A 23,303-nucleotide genomic window follows, 5' to 3' on the forward strand; every position below is an offset into this window, starting at 1 on the left:
ATTATTGTGACCTAAAAGTGCACAACATAGGAATGTTAGTAACAACAAGGTTACTGATGCTAGAACCCATGTTACTTGCCTACCTCTTTCAAACCCATCCTCTGAATTCACTCTTGGAAGAAGCTTTTATTAAACTATAAAAACTTAAAAATCAAACAAGGAATTATTCTATGCTATATTTTAATTGCATTATTTCATGTCTTTCCTTATTTATTTGTGCTAAAACTTGCTTTTTTCATTTTAATTATTGAACTGAATTCAAACATGCCTGTATGCAATGTGTTTGATGTCAAACAAGAACCATGAAACCAAATTCTGCCCTTTCTTATACAACACCAAACTGAAGTGAAACCAACCAAGTCCTTTAAATCCCAGTTCAGTGCCCTTGTCACTAGACCATCCTTCCTACAGACCATTTACTCTACTGAATATGGTTTATAATCTTTATAACTGAGCCATCACAAACAGAGGTACTCAGCCACTAGTTATGCACTGAAAAACCTAGAAATTCAGTTAAATGAAGTAAGAGAGAATTCAACTTATTTAGTTTAATAGATGTTGAAACACCAGTTGCAGCAAAATAAACAGAAGAGAAAAAAAGCAAAAGGCAAAACAGTTATTTGTTAATATGGGCTTTCTCGTTTCTTTATGGGGTGACATGAATTCTTTAGTAAATACAAACTTGTCCTTGTCACTTACTTTGAAAGAGAAATCCTTTGTTTCTCCCAACCATTTAGGGCATCATACCATGAACAATTTTAGACAAAACTTTAGAAAGTGATAGCATTTAAGTGGAACTCAAGTATCATACAGATTCTCCCCACAAGTCAGGACATGTGTATCGGTTGGTAAAAACATGTCAAAAGCATTTCCGTTAGAGGTTGTGTGTCCCTCTGCATAGTAGTTCAAAAAACAGACATGTATCTTTTATGTTAAATTATTATCTTTAGTACATATTTTTTACTTTCTTTTAAACAAAGAACTCCTGGAGTAATAAAGAGGTTGCAAGTGAATATCCTCATGTCAATATGGCAAAAAAATTAAACTCTGATCCTGCAAACAAACACTTACACAAGTGCTTAGCTTTACACATACAAGTAGTCCTATTAAAGTCAATTGAACTAACATGCATAAAGCCAAGCATTCAAGTAAAGGTTTGCAGGATCAGCTCCTAAAACGATAACATCTACCAAAATTTTATATTCAGATAAAGTATCCTATAGGGACATCTTTCTTTGTGTTTGTTAAATACATATTAGCGTTATTTGACCTAACTTACATTATCCCTCCATAGCTCATTTGATTACACTAGCACTTTCTTAGTTGCAAGCAGTAATGCAGTCCTTTGTGATTGCAAACTCAGCTAAACTCTTGCTGAACAGTTTCTGGAATTGTGGCCTGATCTGCAATCCTATAGTTTTGTCTTTGGTAAGGGTTACATAGATCTGTTAGCCACACAAGATCAGAAATTTGATTTCCCAGTTAAAATTATGCCAAACTCATTTGATTGTCATAAGTTTTTCCCCAATAATGCAGCAAAGAATCCTGTGGCACCTTATAGACTAACAGACGTTTTGGAGCATGAGCTTTCGTGGGTGAATACCCACTTCCTCAGATGCATGTGAGGAAGTGGGTATTCACCCACGAAAGCTCATGCTCCAAAACGTCTGTTAGTCTATAAAGTGCCACAGGATTCTTTGCTGCTTTTACAGATCCAGACTAACACGGTTACCCCACTGATACTTGTCCCCAATAATGTACCTTTATTTTATTTATTTATTGAGAGAGAGCGCGAGAGAGAATGCCTTCAAAAGCACTTGCCTCAACAGGGGAAGGTGTGGAGCCACACCACGCCAGAGGGAGTTCAGAGAGGAATTTTGATGAAGAATCCTGATTACAGTACATTCACTAAATCCCATGCACAGGGCCAGAGCTGTTGGCAGGTGTATTAGAGACCAGGCAATGATCAGCCCTCCTCGCTGGCCCCTTTGGGATATCATGTGCCCCAGAGGATTGTGCCTTATTTTTGCACACAATTGTAAAACGGGCTTCTTTTGCTTTCACTCCCTGACACACCCATAGAGCTGCAGGTCATGCTCTTGCCCTTAATAATCAAAGCTAACCAAATTGGATTGAGTAGCCCCCTAAATAATACTTAGCACTTATACAGCAATATGCATGTTCAAAACACTGAAAAACAGCAGCTAATTAAAAGCAACATACATTTTATTTTCCTTAATGGAAAAGACTTGGCAGTTCATTAATAGGGTTCCCCTGTTCATAGTCAATTATCTAATCTTAATGAGTATCTTCTATGAACAAATTCCAGCCCTAACTTGCAGAGATGAGTGCTGTGCGATTATGCATAAGCAATTTTCTTAGTAAATATTTTTGTCTTCAGTAGAACTAAGAGAGAGTTTGAGATTACTGGCTGGGGAGGGATTTTTGTTTTCATACATTCTCCACCTTTAAAATCCTTGCAAGCCTAAGGCAAGCTATGTGAAAGTAAATGGAGAAAAGAAAAAAATAAATAAATAAAGCATCAGAATGTAATGCTTTGAAGTTGAAAAAACTTGAGTACTAGAAAATAGTTTTATTATACATTTTCAAATGTTACTTAGTAGTTGGGCCTGTTTGGGGAACATCTGATCCTTCTACTTTGCTGTCTTTTTTCTTCTTCTTTATATGACATTAATATTCTTAAGCATACGGAGGAAGCGAGAGGAAGAAGCAATCCTGTACGCTTGCAAAATCTTGGAACTTATTAGCCTGGGGCTCAACTCTGCTAACTTGCAATTTACCCATGTGACTGTTATTTGTATTATTTTAGTGCCTAGGGGCCCCAGATATAGACCAGGATTCCACTGTACCCCAATTAAGTCCACTGACTACTGGTGTGAGCAAGATGCTACCTAATGTAAACCTAACAAAAATATTTAACTTACATTAGTAACCTAAACCAATTCATATTCTGTAGCTAAGCAAAGGAAGACATACCGCAGGGACAAAACCCGAACTGGATCATCAACTGTCAGTGCAAACTCCTCTAGTTTGTGGTGTGTCCAATTACTGCTCTGGAGTTTTCAACTGGAGTTTGTGGTTTATCTTAAATATTTGGGTGATTTTCTTTCTAGTATTTGGTAAAATATTAGCAGCTATGGAAAAAGCAGCCTTCTCAAACAGTAAACAAAAAGTTGTTGTGTGGCTAACATTTTTCCCCACTGGGGCAGTTGTTGCTGAAGCACAGGGGATCTCAAATCAGAGGAGTTCTCTCTTTCTATGAAATCAGTCTGCTCATTAATACAATTACAGAGGCACCATCTTAGGGATGTGAAAACAATGTGGGCAGAAGTGTCCTCCCCCATGCTAGGTTCACCATCCAGTAGCTCAAGCTCTAAGGGAGAGGGGTTAGGACCAGAGCCTTCAAACTGCTGCATACCTCCCGTAAGAGGCTGAGTTTTATCAGCACCCAGTGACATTCATAAATGTTGAGAGCATTCAGCTCCTCACAGAAGGTTCTCTGTATGTTGCAGGATAGGGCCCTTAAAAAGGGAAAAGATATAAGATACAAAAAGAAATAGATAGATGGCAGTAGGAGACTCATGGAGTCAGTAACAGGAAACTCCCATTGTCAAAATTGACTCTTAACAGTCTCAAAAAAGGGGACAGGGGGAACTGTACTCTCAGTGGTTCCCAAAGATGGGAAAGTCCAATAGGAAGAAAGAAAGGCTGTTGCCTTGCATGTTGTGGAATTATTTATACCAGTGAGAGTGAACGGGGTGTAAAAGGCTACCCATTCTGGACCTGGTAATGTTTTACACACTTCACGCCAGTGTAATGGCTACACAAGGTGCAGGGCATCAGCAAACTGGGCCCAGAATTCTGTATAGGCTCCTCACTCTACAGGACTGAGTAATCTTCTCTCACTACCTGCTGAAACTTAAACTTTCTAAGTCTAGCCAAGAAGCTGTAGCTCTGCAGCACAGATAACCCTCTCCACACACCCAGTAAGAGATATGAAGAGGGCATCGGGGGTGAAAGGATGCATCAATGATCTTTCATCCACAGCTTCCACCCCCAGGTTTGCCCTACTAATACTCCTGCAGCTTCCTTTCCCAGTGGAGCATTTTTCCCTTTCCCTCTTCCCAGCAGGGCTGATGTCACCTTTCTTCACTTGAGGAGCTGCACTTGCCCTTGACTAGGGCCTTCCAATTTTGCAAGACTGCAGCCCCTAACCAGGAGTTCCTCCCATGCCTTTCCCTGCCTAGAGCTTCCTCCACTGCCCTGCTGTGGGACTACTCCTTTTCTCCTCAAAACTGCTACCTTCCCCAACCCATACCTCCTGCTCTCCTGTTCTTTACTCCTTCACCTGAAGGCACCTACCAGGTTTGCCTCCCTCCTCTTGGAAGCACATGCTTCTTGCTGTGACTGTTCTACATGCCTACATGACCTAGTTTTTTCCTACAACCAGTGGTAGACTACTGCAGACAAGGTGCTGCAGGCCACTGGCATTTTAATAAATATGCTGTATAAACCTGCTCTGAGCAGAGACACACACAGTGCACTTAAGAACACCGGTGCCTGATCGAAGCCTTAACTACACTAGCATTACCACCATCAGCACTGTTGTTGGAGACAGCAGCTGGTAGAAACAGTGGAAAATTTTTAGCAGAAAAGCCCAGGGGCAGACACACCATAGTATGGGTGTGTTGCAGGGAAATGTGGAGGGAAGTAAATCCAATAGTTGCACATGTCTGAATTGGATTAGGTAATTAATCATTTATATGGCACCAGGGTTGTAAACGCTGCTGAGTACAGCATGCAGAGTTTCACTGCTTGGCCTCTGAAACATCCCATCTCTCCAACACGGTCCACTCTTCTGCTGTGCAGGATGTAGCAGCCAGAGGGCTGCATATCTGTTAAACAAAGTGGGTGGGCTGACCAAGTGGCAGGCAGTAACAAGCTGTCAGTATTCTCACAACTGAGCCTCCTTGCTTATCTGGAATGCTGCACTGTGGTTTGCTCCTAGGAAGACACATGAGCCAGTCTATTTCAAATGTAAGACAAAGCCCTCAAAAAGGAATATTTCCACTCAGGAGTGCATACTCCCTACTGCTCTGTACTTCTTCCTGATACTCACCACTTCAAAAGGTCCTAACACAACATCATTGGGAATGTTTCTTTATACATCAGCTGTGTTGGTTCCCACAGTTTAGGCAGCTTGAATTTCCTGCCATATATCAATGATTCGGGGCCCTTTTTTTTAAGGTTTGCCCATCACTGCAACTCTTGGAATATCTTTGGCAGTCAGTCAAAATATGTAAGGTTTGTGGGGTCTGTTTGCTGGATTTGCAACTCGAGCAAACAAACTCACTACAACTAAGGCTCCACAAAGCACCATTTCCCTTTTACTCAGTCAGCTATTAATTAACAACATAATACTGAAAGCTCCCCAGTGGATAGATAATACACCCTTTTTGACTGAAGGTTATTCCACAGCCTTGTTTTAAGGCTTTATTTCAGTGCATATAACATATGTGGTGTCCATCTTAACTCTGCCATCTAGTACAGTTTAAAAAAAAAAGCAGCATCAACATAAATATTTACATTACCTCTTTTTTACCACAGAGATTTGTGATTTAAAGTTTGTGCAATTAAGGCAATAAGGTAGCCATGAGATATTTGCTTCCTGGGGTTAGGGATTATTTTAAACTATATAAAGTGCACCCAGGCAGTACATGACCAGCACCTTAAATATGCTGGGATAGTTACTAATGCAGCAGTCAACTATTATTATTTTCTAAAGGAAAACAATTTGAAAAAATAAAAAGTTATGAGTTTCTGTTTTATGGACTAATCCTGTAACCTGTACTGATGTTGAGTAGCTAGACTAAGCCCTTGAGTAACTGATACTCAACATGAATACAAAGCGCAGAATTACTTAAATTGTAAAATCTTCAGGGCAAGGACTGTCTTATTGTTTTTGTCTGCAGTGTTGTTGTAGCGGGGCTGGCCCCTCACTATTAGGGACAAGGCAGGTGAGGCAATATCTTTTTCTGAGCCAAGGTCTCTTCGTGAAAGAGACAAGCTTTCAAGCTACACAGAGCTGTTCAGTTGTGTAGCTCGAAAGCCTGTCTCTTTCACTAACAAAAGTTGGTACAACAAAAGATATTACCTCACCTACCTTGACTCTCTAATATCGTGCGATATTACCTCACCCACCCTGTCTCTCCCATTCTGCTTGTACAGTACCGAGCACAAGTGGTAGCTGTTCTCTGTTGGAGCCTGAACACTACTACAACTATACATTTAAAAAAAAAAAAATCAGACCCTTAATGCTGTAAACAGGCTCTTTCTGGGATCAATTATTTCAGAATTAAATATGCTTCATTTCTGCATGTATGTTTCCAGTGCTCTAAAGAAAGAGTACCAGACACGGAAATACCTTGTGTGAACTGAGTGATACTATGGTTGCCTTTTCCCAGGTGGATCAGGAAGCCATGGTGAGGAGCCTCTGTGATCCTGATCTTGAGGGTAACGTGCAAGCTGTCCCGGTCTTCCACTTTGAATACTTTGTTGGTGATCATAAAACCCAAGTGGCCAGTGGTCAAAACACGGAGAGAAGGGGCACCCTTATTTACTACAATTTGGGGTACACTATTGTCCACAGCCATTACCCGAATGTTCATTGTTTGGGGTTTCCTTGTTTCAAACACAGTGTCAGGGAAGACATAGAAATCAGTATGGGTCCCATCTGTAACAGTGAAAGAAAAGCTGTCTTCAGCTGACTCTGTGCCATCATGCTTGTAGCTTATAAGATTTTCATTCAGATCTTGTTTGGTAAAGGATGTAACTGGCTTGGTGTTATTGAACATGAGCTGACCATGAACTGGCACTTGGGTGATAATAAATTTAAGCAACATATCAGGGGTGTCTCTGTCTTCTACTGTTAGTTCAAAGGGGGTTATCAGTTTATTTTCACTTTCACACACCAACAGGTTATGGATTGTGACCACTGGCTTTTTATTATCCACATCACTAATGGAAATTCGGAAAGTGCGAAATACTGGGTTATAACCATCAGTCACTTCAAACTCAAAGCTGTCCATTTTCACCTCATCTTCTGAGGTGTGAATGTAGTAGATTTTATTGCCTGCTAACTGGAGCTGAGTGAAGGTTTTGATGGGCACTCCCAACTGATCCGTACATTCGAGATGGCCACGAACAGGTGCTCGGGTAATACTGAAAATCAAGTTCTCATCTGGGCTATTCAAGTCACTGGTGCTCAATAAATCAGTGGTAAGTGTAACTTTTCCACCTTCCTTCAAAGACACCCCTTTGCTGATCACATCTGGGAAGACAATATCAATGCTACCTATGGTCACATAAAAATATCGGTCAATGAGAGGATTTATCCCATCTGTCACATCAAATTTGATAAGATCCCGCATACCTTCTTGGCCAAAATGCATGTACTGAATTAAGTTTCTGTCCACTTCATCTTGGGTAAAGTTCATTCCCAGTGTGATATTCTCAACCCCACCTGAAAGCTTTATTCTTTGTAAGAGGCCTTGTCCTGGACCATACCTTATAATGTAAGTCAAGGTTTTGTCTTCAGAATCTAGATCAGTAGCCTTCAGTATTCTGTTGTGGATGATTTTAGTCTCCCCTATTTCAAGTTCCAGCCCATCATTGATGGTCATTCTGGGTGTTTCATCATCTACAGGAATAACCATGATTAGCACAGTTTTCTCTACAGCATGTTTACCATCTGTGAGTTTCACCTCAAAGCTGTCCTCCTTTGTTTCAGAGTCATCATGTTCATAGATAATGCTGGAGCTCTCAGTTATCTGAGACAGGGTGAAGCTCTCCACCAAGACCGTCCCATTGATCAGCTGGTTCACAATGTGGCCATGCTTGGGAAACTTAGTGATAGTGAAGGTCAGTTCATCAGCAGGTATGTCCCCATCTGCTGCATTGAGGATAGGAGTATCGATAACCAGGCTCATGCCTTCCATCACTACAAACTCTCGCATAAAGATTTCAGGCTCTTCGTCATTGGTTGGGATAATGACAATGGGGAAGAAGTGCCTTTCAGAAAAGTTAATGCCATCAGAGCAGCGGAAAGTGAACCTGTCTTCAACAGGCTCCACACCCTTATGGATGCTTTGGACGTAATAAATGTGCCCTTGCCTGACATCTTTCAAAGTAAAGGCACTTATAGCTGTACCTGCTCTGGATTTTTCAGATCCTAGGGCTGGAGAGATGTTTTCTACATAACCAGAGGTGGGCTGTGCAACTATGGTGCACAGAATATCATCACCAGGTGTATCCACATCTTCAGTCCTTAAGTGGGCATGTGTAATGACCCTTTTGTCACCCTCCACTACAATTAAGTGTTCCCCCACAAAAACCTCAGGGGCTTGACTGTCAACAGGAAGGATGGTCACCAGCACTGAAACTCCACGAACAACATTGCCCCCAATGCTCCACTCTTCAGACAGGTCAGACAAAGTGAGGTTAAAAGTATCTTCTTTGGGTAGCAGCCCTATTTCACCACCCGTGTGAGCATATACCACAGCCCCATCCAGCAGGTCTCTCTGGGAAAACCTCTCTGCAGGGACCCCCTGGACCAGGATGTCCCCATGTTGGGGAGGGTCCTCCACAATGAAAGTCAGCATCAGATCATCTGTATCCTCATCCGTGCCCTGGATGACTTTAGTGGTGATCTCAGCAGCACCATTCTCCAGCACATCCAAATAGGAGCCAAGTGTCCCTGGGGGCAGCCGTAAGGTGGGCACCTCATCATCCACAGGATGCACAGTCACCTTCAGTGTGATGGGCACCACATGGACCCCATCACTCACATCCAGGCTGCAGGCATCACTGTGAGACTCAGTACCACTGTGCACATAGACCACCCTACCATGTTTAATGTCCTCCAAGCCAAAGCCTGCTCCCATGGCCAGGTTATGCCCAGAGAGCTGCAACTGTCCATGCTGGGGAGCCTGGGTCAGGGTGAACTGGAGGTGAGTGGGCTCAGTGTCAGTGTCGCTAGCATCCAGCTCAGCCAGGCCCAGCACATGACTGCCTCCCTCATGCACAGTAAAGCCGCTGTTGGTGATCTCAGGGGGCTGGTTGTCTATGGGCTGCAGGTAAATGGTGAAGGTGCCTTGGGCAGTATTACCAGCTGCATCCTCCACCCGGTACTGGAACTGGGCCAGGCGGGGAGCCACCCCCAGCTCCTGCTGTGGGGGCCGGTAGGAGATCTTGTGGTGGTTGATCTGGGCCTGGCTGAAGTGCATCACCTCCACTGAGTGGTCATCGGTCAACACCAGGGATCCCAGGCGGGTGCCCTTGCCCCCCCAGGGGTGGTTGGAGTCTGTGTCAGTAGGGGGCTGGGTGACAATATAGTGGATCTCCCGGTCCCCAGAGTCCTGATCTGTGTAGCGCAGGTGCTTCCTTCGCAGTGGGGTCACCTGTTGCTCAGCCACCACCAGGCGCAGGCTGCTGCCACCATGAAGCACTGGGGCCAGGCGGTCCACTGGGTGCACCCGGACCACAAAGCTCTGGGGCCCGGAGCGGTTAGGCGGGTCATTGTCATCCTGGACCCTAAAGACAAACTGGTCCAGCACCACCCTGGGGCCAGGGCTGTGGGGCCCAAGGTGCTTGTAGAAGAGCCGCCCCTCCACAATGTCCTGCTGCAGCCACTCACTCACCAGCCTCTCGTACATTGGTGGGTCCCCGGGCAAGCCCAGCACCCTCCTCCAGGGGGAGCCCCCGTTCTCACCCTCCCAGTCCAGAGATGGCTGGGCCTGACGGAGCAGTAGCTGCCCTGCAGCAGGTCCGGACTCCAGCACGAAGCGCAGCGTAGCGTCATCTGAGTCAATGTCGGTGGCACTGAGGGTGCGGGCGAGGATGGGGGCTATGTCACCTTCGGCCAAGGACAGCCCCATGTTGGCGTTGAGCAGGGGTGGCTGGTCATCAGTGGGCACCATGGTGATGGGGAAGAGAAACTCGACACGGTGCCGGGCACCACCATCCTCCAGCTGTAGCACCAGGTTGTCACTGAGTGGGGACTCGCTGCCATCGTGCTGGTAGATGACATGGCCAGCTGCCAACTCGGCCACCGTGAAATGCTTGCGGGCCTGGGGCTCCTCCAGCAGGGCCAGGTGCCCGTGCCGCAGCCCAGCCACCACGCTGATCTGCACCTGCTCCAGGTCATCCTCGTCGCTGATCAACAGGCTGGGGCTAGGGCCTGGGCTGGAGAGCGGCCGCGACTGCCCCTCGTAGAGCACCAGGCCTGTGTTGCGGGTCACCACGGGCGCCAGCGTGTTCATGGGCTTCACCACGATCATGAAGGCGAAGGGCTCGGAGGCAGCGCCCTCGGGATCCAGCACCTCCAGCTCCAGCTCGAAGAGCCGCTCCCTGGCTGAGTCCTCTGCAGGCGGCTGGTAGGCGACCCGCAGCTCCCGTAGCTCCCGCTGGCTGAAGTAGGCGATGGGCAGGCTGCGGTCGTCGGTGCTGACCACATGGCCCTGGCCTGGCCCGAAGGGGGAGGTGATGTTGAAGAGCAGCAAGTCCGGGGCGGACTCGGCGTCCTCGGCCGCCAGCATGTCCGGGGTGAGGGCGGTGAGCACGAACTGGTCCACCTCCATCATCAGCATGGCCACGAAGCTGGGCCGGGGCGGCGTGTTCTCGGCGCCCGCCCGGATCCGCACCAGCACCTGGAAATGCTCCCGCTTCACCAGCGCGCCGGCGCCCGCCGCCTCCCGCAGCTCCACCACCAGGGGCAGCGAGTCCCGGTTCGGGGAGCGGCCGGCAGCCGCGTGCCGGTAGCGCAGCCCCAGCCGCAGGAACTCCTCGCACTCCCACCAGACCGAGGGCGACGGGGCGCCGGCCGCCGACAGATGCCACGGGGCAGGCGGCTGGCCGAGGAGCTCCCCGTAGCGGGGCAGCCCGCCCAGCCCCGGCAGGGCGCCCACCCTGCAGCGCTGGCTGCCCGGCTGGAAGGCGAACTCCAGGCTGCGGCCGTCCAGCGCGTTGCTGGTGCCCAGCAGGCTGTCCACGGTCAGGGGCAGGTTGCGGGTGACGATCTCCAGCTGGGCGAAGAGCACCTCCACCTCCAGCGCCAGGGGCAGCACCACGGCGCGGCTGGGCGAGTCGTAGCGCAGCTGCAGGCGGACCCGGTCCCGGGACGGGCTGCGGGAGCCCAGGTGCCAGTACGTCACCTCCCCGGCGGCGAAGTCGCAAGGGAAGCGCTGCGGGATGAGGCGGCCCGGGCGCAGCCACAGGGGGTCGTCGTCCAAGACGCGCAGGTGGCAGCGGTCCCCCGGCTGCACCTGCAGCACCAGGTCGCTCAGCGGGTCCAGCCAGACGGAGCGGCCGAAGGGGACGCGCAGCCCGCGGTTGGCCACCACGATGGAGGCGTCTTCCTGGGGTCCCAGCGCCGAGGGGTAGGAGAACGCGCGGCTGCCCGGCGGGGGCGGCTGCTGCGCCCGGACCCCGCCGCCCCTGCCTGCCAGCAGCAGCAGCAGCGCGGGCAGGAGAGTCCGTGCGGCGGGGCTGCCCTGCATGGTCCCCGCCTGCCGAGCACAAGCGAAGCGAGTCCCGTCTCCGCAGGCGCAGGGCCCCCGCTGCGCAGCCAAACCCCCTTCCCCTGCCGGCAGCTCCCGGTCCCGAGCCGCCGCCACACCGCGCTCCACAGCCTGGCGAGCAGCCTGCGCTATAAACTCGCCCCCTAGCCCGCCGCGAACAGGAGAACGCTGCGAAACCTCGCCCTGTCCCCCTCCCAATCATCCCACGATGTCCAATAAGCACTCAAGGGAGCGCTGTAGGCGGCGGGGATTGGCCAGCAAAGCTTGCCAATCACCCAAGTGGCGAGGGGACAGAAACACCCCTCCTTGCAACAGGTTGCTTAGAGGGAAGCCGCGGGGAAAGCAGCGGAGCCGCTTCTCCGCGCCCCCCCCCAAGGGAGGGTTAGCAACAAATGGGAGGTGGGGGGAGCCAGTAGGCTGCTTTCCCCGTGCCATTGGAGCGGCAGGGGAAACAGAGTCCTGCAGGCGCAGGGACGGCGTGAAGCAGGAGAGGGTGCAAAATCTCTGGGAAAGGTCAGCAGCCAGATCCTAGGGTGTAAAAAGAGCCTGCCGAGCATCCCTCTGCAAGGGGGGAGTCTTGCTCCTGCTACAAGGGGTGAGGAGGCTGGGCTGTAACACACCCCGCCCCGCGAAAGCTTATGCCTCCCCCAAAATTGTTAATCTCTAAAGTGCCACAAGGACTCCTCGTTGTTTTTACTGCCTCCAGCTTCATCGTTAGCAAGGCGTCATTCCGCCTCCCAGTGACTTAAACTACTCCCGGCTAGTGCAGCTTCTATAAACTAGCTCCTAGAGTAGAGGAAATAATGTTGGGAATTGCTCAGGGGAACTAAGAGTTAATAAATCCAAGAATTAAGGGAGGGAGTACTTTCTTTTCTTTCCACGGCTAAAAGAAGGAGACGGGTTGTCTGTAATTGGCAAGAAAGACAAATTAATAGGGAGAGAGAGGGAGGGAGGATGGTGAAGGTGGAAAACCGGAGGAGGTTAAGGAAAAAAGTGCCCCGAGGCGCTGAGAAAGCAGGCACGGTGCAGAGCTGTCATTTGAGAGATATATGACTCTGCTTTTGTTGCAATAATTAGAGTGCAAACTGTGTTAGAAAGCTGCTTGTCAGCATCACATTTCTTTGCACCAGAAGGAAAACTGATAAATAAATATCTGTAGGGAAAAACACATTAAGTTATTATCTAGTTTCACTCTTAGGCGCTGAGTTCGTTTAGCGGTGGAAAAATAAGTTTAAATCGCTTTCTGCCCCATTTGTTTGTAAGTTTGGGTTTAAAAAAATAGAAACTACACAGAATAGAAACATGCAAAGGAATTAGTTTCCCTTTGGATTTTAATAAGGGAACATGGCGTTTCATTCATCAAGTTTGTTATCTCAACCTCTATCTCTGATAAAAATGGAAATGCAGTCTGTAAAAACAGCTCTGGAACAGAGTTAGAGGCAATTCAAAGCAAAAAGGATGTGGGGGAAATAAGTCTTAGAAAACAGATTATTTTATCTAAAAACTAGTTGAAATTAGTCAATGGCTATGCTAAGGGGACCATAATAAAGCAAACTATTATTGTCTAGATGGTGCATTGAATGTGGAAGACTAGGTGGCAACAGCCCTGGAATACTTCATGAAAACAACTTATTTGTATTATTGATATGGACACAGCTGGAATTATTTTAGCAATTTGGTATGATGGATATCACTGAGCTGACACCTGTACAGGCTTAGATGGGTCACTCTGTGGCCAGCAAATCCAGATTTATTTTAGTCTAATATGAATACAGCAATTATTAAAAGCATCTCTGTGATTTTTATCATTACTATACTTCAAACCTGCAACATTTTCTTCTAGGGATGGCAACGCCTAGGTGCTAGTAACCCATTATGAGATGGGCTATTATAAGAACCTCAGTAGAAAGAGATAGACAATAAGGTTCTATTTTGTTAATTCAAATCAGTGTACACTATATTTACATTTTCTTTTAAATTTCTGCTTCCTTGTCTTTAATGAAAGATGAAGAACTGACACAAATGTCCCCCACATTCAAGGATAGCCCTCAGATTGAGAAATGCAGCATTAGAGGTGACCTGAGAGGTGAAAGTAAGCCGGTATGGTATGCAGTGCCGGACCAGCTTTCCCAGGCTGGTGATTTAAAGGGCTCGGGACTCCCTGCAGTGGCCGGAGCCCCGGGCTTTTAAAATTGCCTCACGAGCCCTGCTGCCAGAGCCCCAGGCAGGGCCAGCTCCAGGGTTTTTGCCACTCCAAGTGGTGGGGAAAAAAAATAAAAGCCACAATCGCGATTGGCAGCAACTCCACTGTGCTGCTTTCTTCTTCGGCAGCATTTCAGCGGCAGGTCCTTCCCTCCGAGAGGGACAGGGACCCTCCGCCAAATTGCTGACAAAGAGCCCGACATGCCACCCCTTCTCCTTGGCTGCCCCAAGCACTTGCTTGCTCAGCTGGTGGCTGGAGTCGGCCCTGGTCCCAGGGCAGTGGCTGCAGGGCTCTGGCGGAGATTTAAAGGGCCCGGGGCTCCGGCCGCTGCAGGCCCTTTAAAGCGCCGCCCAAGCTAGGCTGCCAGATCCCTGGGTTAGTGGCAGCAGGTCTCCTGTAGTGATTTACAGGGCCTGGGGCTCCCCACAACAGCCAGAGCCCTGGGCCCTTCAAAGCGCCGCTCAAGCTCTGCTGCCGAAGTCCCAGGGTAGCAGCGGCTGGGCTCCATCAGTGATTTAAAGGGCCCGGAGCTCTACTGCGGTAGTGGTGGATGGAGCCCCAGACTCTTTAAATCACCCCTGAGCCCCAGGCCTTTGCAGCTGGGAGCTCCAGGGCTGATTTAAAGGCCCTGGGTCTCCTAGCTGCAGCCGGAGCCCTGGTGCCTTTAAATCTTGATTTAAGGTCCTGCCTCTTCCGTTTGAGGCCATGCCCCTGCTCAGGACTCCAGTGTACTGGTAGGTCCTTTAAATTACTTTCACCCCAGCTGACCCTTTATAGAAGGGATGTGATGAGGGAAATTACCAGTATACAAGGTGATGGATGGAAAAACCCCATACTTCAAGCTCGGGAGTATAATTGTCTCAGTTTTATTTTTAAACAGAAGTTTTGGGGTTGGGGAGTGGTAGAGTCCAATGTAAAGGAATACCTTCCTTTATCAACATATGTTAATTTGTTACATGGGGTCAAATTTAAAAGGACAAGACCCCTTTAAGTTTTCTTAGAAGCTTTCGCTCACTGTTGGTCCAATATGAATGTTCTCATTAGTTTCAGTAGAAACTGTTAAAAAAAACCTTTAACCAATGTTTGCAACTCATAGTGCAAATTCTTTAAAAGGACACTGAAACCAGAATGTGAAAATAGATTAGAAACCCATCAAACAAAGCAAAACTGACTAGGATTTTCACTGTTCATCTTATTAAAAAAGATAAACCAAACAATATAAGTAATAAAAAGTGCAGTCATTTTAGAAGTCGGCTTTTGATAATCAAAATCTTACACAGGTAAGGAAATTTTTAACCTGACCATGTCACTTAAATCTCTTTTAAGATGTATCAGTCAGTTTTAAATAGAGTTTCTTGTTTGCTGTGATGTTTCACTAAATCAGGCTACACACCTTTGGGAGGCCATCCCATCTTCTCACTAGTTTATTTGTAATTTTACCTCATTTTTAAACATTTTAACACTGGTTTGTTAAGAGCTTTGACTTTCCCTTTGGCTGCAGGATAAGAGTGAGAGAAACTCATTTTAGGGAGTTGGATTTTAAAATGTCTATATTCAAAATAGAGACAATTTCAATGTGCAATTTATTATCTGGATGGATTTCCTATATTTTTCAACAAAATTAAGAATAAATTGTGATGAAATATGTAATGGAGTATATTTGGGATGTGATCTTTCTACTACTGAACTCATGAAATTTTGCCTCTGATTTCAATGACTGCAGGATTAGGCCTGCGATGTTTATAATCAACAAACGGTAAATCTACATGTGCATAAATCACAGCAGTCCTCTAATTTTAGGGTTTTCTGTCCTGTCAAGCAAGTCAGCAAGCTCTTAGCTCACAACCCACACTAGAAGTGAAAGATAAAAAGCATCTTCTTTTCATGGATAGAGTAAATAAAAAGCATCCAAAAGCTGCTGGGTGTGTGTGTGTATACACACGTACACAGGATTTTGCTTTGCTTGCTATCCGGTGGAGTTTGCCTTGTCCAATTTAGATTTTAAGAAGTTACAGTGTTTGATCTGCTCTATAAATACTGCATACAAATTCCTAGCTATCAAAGTCTGCCCTCTGTTGTTATATAATAGTCTTACATGTTAACTCTTGCAGGGCATGATTACTGTTATTAAAATACTCCTAACAGGATTTCAGCCTTACAGAATTAATTTCAGTAATTAAAATTTAATTAAAATTAAAGAAAAAATAAATGACTAAAAACTGTACCATTCAATTTAAATGAGATCAGTTACTTCCAAATAATTTGAGAAAAGAGGACTTGTTTCAGAAGATGAGTATTAGCCACCCGCACACAATGACCAGCCCAGTGAAGTTGATGTATGCATTGGCACAATGGATCATATGTTCAATCTCCACATCAAGATTGGCTGTCTGGGAGAGGTGGCTACTAAAGTAAGGGAAATGCTCAGTGTTTTGCAGGGGTTCACCCCCAATGACAATTTGTGGGAGAACAGGGGCAACTTGTGGTGGGGCAGGCTGGTGGAGCACCTTAGTCTTCCCAAAGTTGAGGGAAAGTCCCAGGCTATGATAGGTACCTGAGAAGAGAACTAGGGTAGATTGCAGGTCAGCCTCAGAGTGCACGAGGATAGCACAGTCATCAGCATTATGAAGGTCGGTAATAACAGTCTGGATGACTTCAGTTTTAGAATGAAGATGTCTCAGATTATGATACTCAATCCCAATTCCAGCAGAAAGGTGGTCATGAATAAGAATCAAGATTATGGCAAGATAGATTTAAATGATTGTATCTTGGCTGGTTAGGCATACCAATAGTTTAGGTCATCTGTAGTTTGACATATGAACTGGTTAAACTTCTATAGTAGGCATTTAATAGATTCAACTGAATTCTTCATATTTTGAACTTGTTTTCAGGATACTTACCATTTAGTAAGGAAATTTTTACATTTTATATAGAAGCAAACTTTGTTAGGGGAGGTTCACAAAGACTGAAGAGAAATCACATCTACTACTCGCTTGGCAAGGGCCATCAAAATTTGGCCTTTTCACAAAGTGGAATTTTCTGTAATATTTTGATGAATGATTTGCTTGGTAGTGACGTACTTGACCAGAGATTGCTACCCAGTGGGTGCAAAAGGATTAAAAAGTTGCTCTAAGGGCAGAACTGGAGATATGAGTGGTGTGTCATGAAACCATATGGGATGGGATGGGCTGAATGGTGTTTGTGTCATGTTACTGTCTGGAGCAGTCATTAAAAGACTGGCTGAAACCCAACTATATCAATGGAGGTTCCAGATAGACAATAAGGAGTTTGGTGGCAGAGAGACAATAGAAACCCTAAAGACTAAACAATTTACACTTATCCAGAAGAAACTCTAGCAGGCAGAATATGTGAACTCAGCATGGGTCTGCAGGAACAGGACAACGGACTGAGATGTGACAGGAGGCTAGCCTTTTGAGACACATGGAATCTCTCCTAGGACTTCACAGAATTGGAAGGGACCTCAGCAGGTCATCTATTCCAACTCCCTGCTCAAAGCAGGACCAATCCCCCAGACAGATTTTTACCTCAGTTCCCTAAATGGTCCCCTCAAGGATTGAGCTTGCAACTTTGCGTTTAGCAGGCCAATGCTCAAACCACTGAGCTATCCCTCCTCCCAGACAAAGGGACAGGGAAAGAAAACCAAGATATTTCCTTCAGCATCATGGTTCAAGAGAGCCCTGGCTTGGCCAATATGGAGTATGCTTTAACCCTTGCTTCTCTGTGCTCACCTAACAATCATCTACAAATCATTAGTTGTAGCTAGGGTGAACAGATAGCAAGTGTGAAAAATCAGGTCTGGGGTGCAGGGTGATAGCCACAAATATCGGGACCGGCCCTATATGTGCTACAACTAGAGTGACTAGATGTCCCAATTTTTTTTTTCATTCAAGTACTTATATGTTTGCCTAATGAAATAAGTAGGGCAGCATTCCTGAAGCCACATTTTCTGAAATAGAAAACAACTCTGAAGTCACTTAATGGCTAAGAGCATACCACACTTTAACTCTCCTAACTGCACTATAGAAACTTTATTTTCTTGTTCAGATATACATGATGCCTGGCCTGCCCCTAACCCCAATGGGGAACATGATAGTAGGGTTTTGCCAGTAACAGGGGCACTTAGCCATCCCAGACCTGGCACCAGGGCCAAGAGCAGACCTTCAGATTTTTCATTTTTTTATGTGCTTGTGGTGTGTTAGTGGTCTTCCCTCCCCTTCTGGCCCAGTGGAAAGCCTCTCCGCCTCACGATGTCACTGGGGCACTGACCCATATCAGGGGAGTAGCAATTCAAGTGGTAGGGTCAAGGACACTCTGGCAGAATAGAGCAAAGCAAACAGTCTTGGGGCTCCAGCCCTCAGGCAGGATGGAGGAATCAAATAGTCTTGGGGCTAAGATCCTCAGGCAGGGCAGAACAAACAGCTTTAGAGAGCTCAGAACCTCTGGCAGGAAGGAGCACCAAACAGTCTTAGGGGGCTCAGGCCCTCAGGCAGGGTGGAGTACCAAACAGTCCATCGTCCTAGCTCTGGCAGATAAATGTAGGCCCCTTGACCTAAGGTGGGAAGGCTGCCAACCCAGTGGTTGGATTAGCAGCTGGATATAGAGGGACCCGGGCCCACCTTACTCCACTGGGTCCCAGCCCAGGGCCCTAACAGTAGTGGAGTGTTCTGCCACTGGGTCAGCAGTGATCTGCCCAAAATATGCTGCTGTTCAGGCAGCAACACAATTGGACTATAGTTGGCTGTCCCTGGGCTACTTCCTACTCTTCTACCATTATGTACCTGCAGCTTGGAGTTGTCCCCGGCCTCTTTGGGGTATGTGGTAAGCGGAAATCCTGGCAGTTCGCCTGGGTCAGTCTCCTGGCAGGGTGTGGCACAGCGTGGGTTCCACTCCGGAGATCTGCAGTGGCCTGGAGACGTCTGCTCCCTTACCGGTCTCAGAGTCAACTCTGTTAGAGGCTCTGCCTTTTATACTTCATGTCCCATCCCTTAGCTTCTGACGGGAGGAGCGAGCCCAGCCTGGCTCTGCCAACAGGGAAATCATAGAGTGGCTTCTCCCCCTCTGGCTCAGTGGGAGGCCATTTAGCCTCACTACAGTGCTCCTGTCCATCTGCTACTCACCCACTCTGCTCTTCTGCATCAGAAGTCTGCATTCCTTCTCTGTCCTCCTTTCCCCTCTCATCCCCCAATTGGCTACATCTCCCCTTCCTGGTTATCTTCATCCCTCTACAGTTCACTCCAGCTCCTTTTCCCCGCTACACCCTAATCTTCCCCTCCTCCCACCACCACAAATCTAGATCCCATATCTACATCCTTCTCTTCACCTCTGGTGACATTTACTCCCAACCCCACCAACTCCCACACCCATCCCTGCCACCACCTCTTCCCTTCTCATACTGCCATTCCTAACCTCATGCCCGTCCTCCTCCATTCCCCTCCCCCATCCCATGTTGTGCTGTCTCAAACACCCATTCCACTTCTACAAAATATCAGTCATCCAGGACTTCTTCATATAGTGCTCCCTCCAGCACCTGGCTCTCTCAGAGACCTGGATTCCTCAACCTGACATTGCCTCTGCAGATGCCTTCTCTTACAGAGGCATCTCCTTCTCTCACACTTCTTCCCTGGATCAGACCATGCTGGGGAGCTGAGTTTCTTCTCTCCCATTCCTGCTGCTTCCTCCCTGTGTCCCCCTTCCCTCTTTTCAAACTTTACTGTATCTGACTCGTTTCTCCCATCCCCCTCATGTTGCTGTCATCTATCATCCACCCAGCTCCTTTCCATCAGCCTCCCTCTCTGATTTTGACTTCTGGCTATCTCTCTTCACAATCTCCCACTCATCCATGGTGCCTTCAGCTTCCACGTTGATGACCCACCTGACCCTTTAGCTGTACATTTCCTCATACTTATGACTTCATTTGACCTGCAGCACTAGTTCATCTCTTCTACTCACCAAATAGCCCATTCACTTGAACCAGTCTTCATCAAACACTGCTCTCTCTCTCTCTCTCTGCCACTCAGCCTCAAGTTCCCCCTCTTTTTCCATCACCTGGTCTCTTTGTGCATCACCCATCAGCATCGCAGTCCCCACCCTATCAGTGATTTCTAGTCTATCAGCACCGACGACCTCATCTGCTCTCAGCCCTCTCCTCCTTTTCTTCCATTGATATGGTTGTAAAGTCTCTCCTCTTTCTCCCATTGCAAGGTCTGCCCTGCCAACCCCTAGCCCTGGCTCCCCTCAAACACCTGCTTCTTCCATGTCTCTGGCAGAAATTCCATGGCCAGGCTGTCTTTCTCCATTACAACTTCATTATCTCCTCCTTCATTTCTGCCATCTGCCTTACTAAATACTCCTCTTCTCCAACATAATTGAATCCATGCTTGCAATCCCACCTACTACTTTTTCCCCACTCCTTTTGACTCACTCCTTAAACGCTCTTCTCCTCCTGCCTTCACTTATCTCTCTGCACAGGATCTTGCAGATGTCTTACAAATTTACAGATATGATGGGAGTTTGAGCTTTCTCCCATGCTACCCTACGTGCTTGGGAGAAGCTCCCTATAAACATCACAGAGATACCTCTATCTTCCTTCAAATCCCTCCTCAAAACACTTTTGCTGTGATGGGTACAAAACATGACAGCAGTTACGCTGCTGGTTTGCTGAGATCACTGCCTACTATGATGACCAATATTGTCTCATTGTTTCCCTGTATGTCTGCATCCATCTGTTGTCTTGTCTTGTGTTTGGATTGTAAGCTCTTTGGGGGCAGGTACTATCTTTTTGTTCTGTCTTTTTACTGCACTAGCACAGTGGAGTCCTAATGCATTACTGGGTCTCCTGGATGCTACAGTAATACACATAATAAGATTTAGATAAAAACAGCTAGTTAAAATAAATGTATGGATCTATTATTACTATTTGACACTTAAAAAGTAAAGTGTATATTGTTGCCTATTTTACAGTTGCTGCCATAACTTGCTGTCTATTTCCATTTTATTGTGAATAAAACTTTTAAAAATATGTTTTTATATATATGCCCACATTACAAAAATGGTTACAAGATAATGAATATTCTTTCAATATTAACTATTACAGTTAAAATGCAGCTAAAACTTCTTAAGCCTCCCTATCATACACTTAACCCCCCCTAAACTTTAGACAGTCCAGAAATTAACATTTAGGCATCAGCCTCACCACTTTCAAACACCCACTCTACATTAGCTACCAAATCACACCACACATTCAGCCCCATTTGTCTTGGATTATAGGGATTTTCTTGTGTTACTTTTTTTTAAATGGTTACATATATATATTTTGATACAATAAGCAGTAATGTTTTTTATTTTTTTATACTTCAAGTGAATGAAGTTAATACTCAGGGAGGATGTTTTGTAGTATTGTGTGTATCTGTTTCACTGGTTAGTATCACAAGAAGTTTGCAGAACATGCATTTTATAGGTGTAGCTTAGGGGACAAAGTTCTGCTTGAATGAATGTGTGATTTGGTTGATGAGAGTGTTAAGGCTGGTTAGATGATGCGGAGACTTTTCCTGCTTGTTGTGACAAATTGAGTATTACGGTTAATGTCAGAATCGTTTATGCAACCGTGGCTTGTAATTTCCACAGTATTGAATGTGTGTGGATTTTTCAGATGCGTATTATGAGAAGGCCTTCTTTGAATTGCACTTGGCAACCTTACCTGAAAATTAATGAAGTTTTGTGTGGGGACAGATGAGGGGGATTATGCAGCCCGTATGCACAGTGGCGAGCAATTACTTATCCGAGTAATGCCACTAACTTCCATATGATTACTTAATTGAGTAAGAGTTCAATGTGAGTAAAGATTGCGCAGTTGGGCACTTAACTAAAACTCATGTCACAGATGGAGTTGAGGATGAAATAAATGTTGCTTTCATTCAGTAGCTATTTTCATAGAATGAATTTTACCTGTGTGATCAGTTGCATACGGAAAGTAGGGGAAGAGGGAACTCAGGTGGATAGTTTAGGACTCAGGAGAAAAGCACAGCAAAATACTGAAATTGAGCTCTTTCCATCAGTAAGATCCCCAACTCTTCAAATTTAGTTTATCCTGAGTCTTTGGACTGTAGAAAAAACAAAAAAAAATTGAAATGCATTTCACTGTTGTTATTGGAAGGGTCGGTGATCTCAGGATGAGGGAAGATTGTCAATCTGGTGACAACTAGAACTGAATCGAAGTAGAAACTTGAGAAAGGAGTTGAGGTGACAGTTACCATTCCTTGTTCTGCAGTGGGGAACCGCAGATGAGGAAGAGGAAAGAGATTGGGGGTGTTCTGCCTGGTAGTGCTGTGGCAAGAGAGATAGGTACCGAGAGAGGCAACTCAGTATGTGAGGAGACTACTTGGGTAACGTTGGTCTAGACTAGAGCAGCCACTGATTCTATGGGGAACTGTGGTTATACAACTCTCTTTCTGTCTCTGAAATTGTGGCACCCAGTCTCTGGCAGGGAAAGGCGGATGCAACATAGGGATAAAGTTTCTTGCTGAAGTGGTTTCTCAATTTCCTGTATAGTAGCCCAGAGCACTATTGCCACACAGTGCAGTTAACCATTGCTGAATGGAATACAAAAAAGGGTGTCCTGCTGTAGGGAAGGAGGTGGGGCGTGAAAAGCACTGCCTGATTGCATAGGTGATGTGGATCAAGCTGAAAGTATTTGTATAACCAACATCAAAAGGAACTGTTGTTTTAGGAGGTGTTAAGCACATCCTAGATCAGGCCTGTGAAGCTTAAGTTCTCCATCATCAAGGAAGTTGAAAAGAGCCCCTGACATGCTAAATGCAGGTCAAATAGACATTTAAACGAACCAGACAAACAAATCAAGAAAAGAAAAAAAAAACTCTCGTAGGTAACATTGATGATACTTTTCTGCAGTAATGTTTGCTTCATCTTCTATAGCTGTGTTATACAGGCGGTCAGACAATATGATCACAGTAGACCCTTCTGACCTTGGAATTTCTGAGTTCTGTTGTCCCTGCCTTCTTCCCTACTAATGAACTGAATTCCAGTTCTTATTTGTTCTGCATTTGCTGTGCTAGAGTTCTTTCTGGTCACTTGCTGCTGTAAGATTTCGTACTGATTGCACTAGCATTTCTGAGCACTTAGTAGGAAGACTGGTTACTCATTTGTTAAGCACGCTTAAATCTATCCACAAACAGTGCTTGTTCCTGGATTTTTTGGCGGGCTTCAGTTTTCTTGTGTTTGGATTGCTTATCTTCTCTACTTCCAACTTTTCTGTTCTGGTTATAAGTAACTGAAATTATGGCTGCAAAGACTTCTTTGAATTTCACACAAGACAACATTTAAAGGTCTCTTATGTCCACTCAGCATGCCAAACTCTGCTCTTGGATGAACATATGCAGTTCCCATTGCAGTTAATGGTAACCAGGCACGCACATCAAAAGGTAAAAGTTTGTCCTCAGCACAAGTGAATATCACCATGTGTTTTG

At 46.1% G+C, this 23,303-nt stretch overlaps 1 protein-coding gene across 1 annotated transcript in view; it reads right to left on the minus strand.

Moving 5' to 3' along the window:
• Nucleotides 1–11,576, minus strand: part of FREM2 (FRAS1 related extracellular matrix 2) — a 221,779-nt gene extending 210,203 nt beyond the window's left edge. Inside the window, exon 1 of the mRNA XM_050937089.1 lies at nt 6,446–11,576. Coding sequence (XP_050793046.1) covers nt 6,446–11,576 — 5,131 coding nt within the window. The remainder of the gene's footprint in view (nt 1–6,445) is intronic.
• Between the last annotated feature and the right edge of the window lie 11,727 nt (nt 11,577–23,303).

The sequence above is a fragment of the Gopherus flavomarginatus genome, chromosome 1, assembly GCF_025201925.1.
Source record: "Gopherus flavomarginatus isolate rGopFla2 chromosome 1, rGopFla2.mat.asm, whole genome shotgun sequence".
NCBI classification, from domain to species: domain Eukaryota; kingdom Metazoa; phylum Chordata; order Testudines; family Testudinidae; genus Gopherus; species Gopherus flavomarginatus.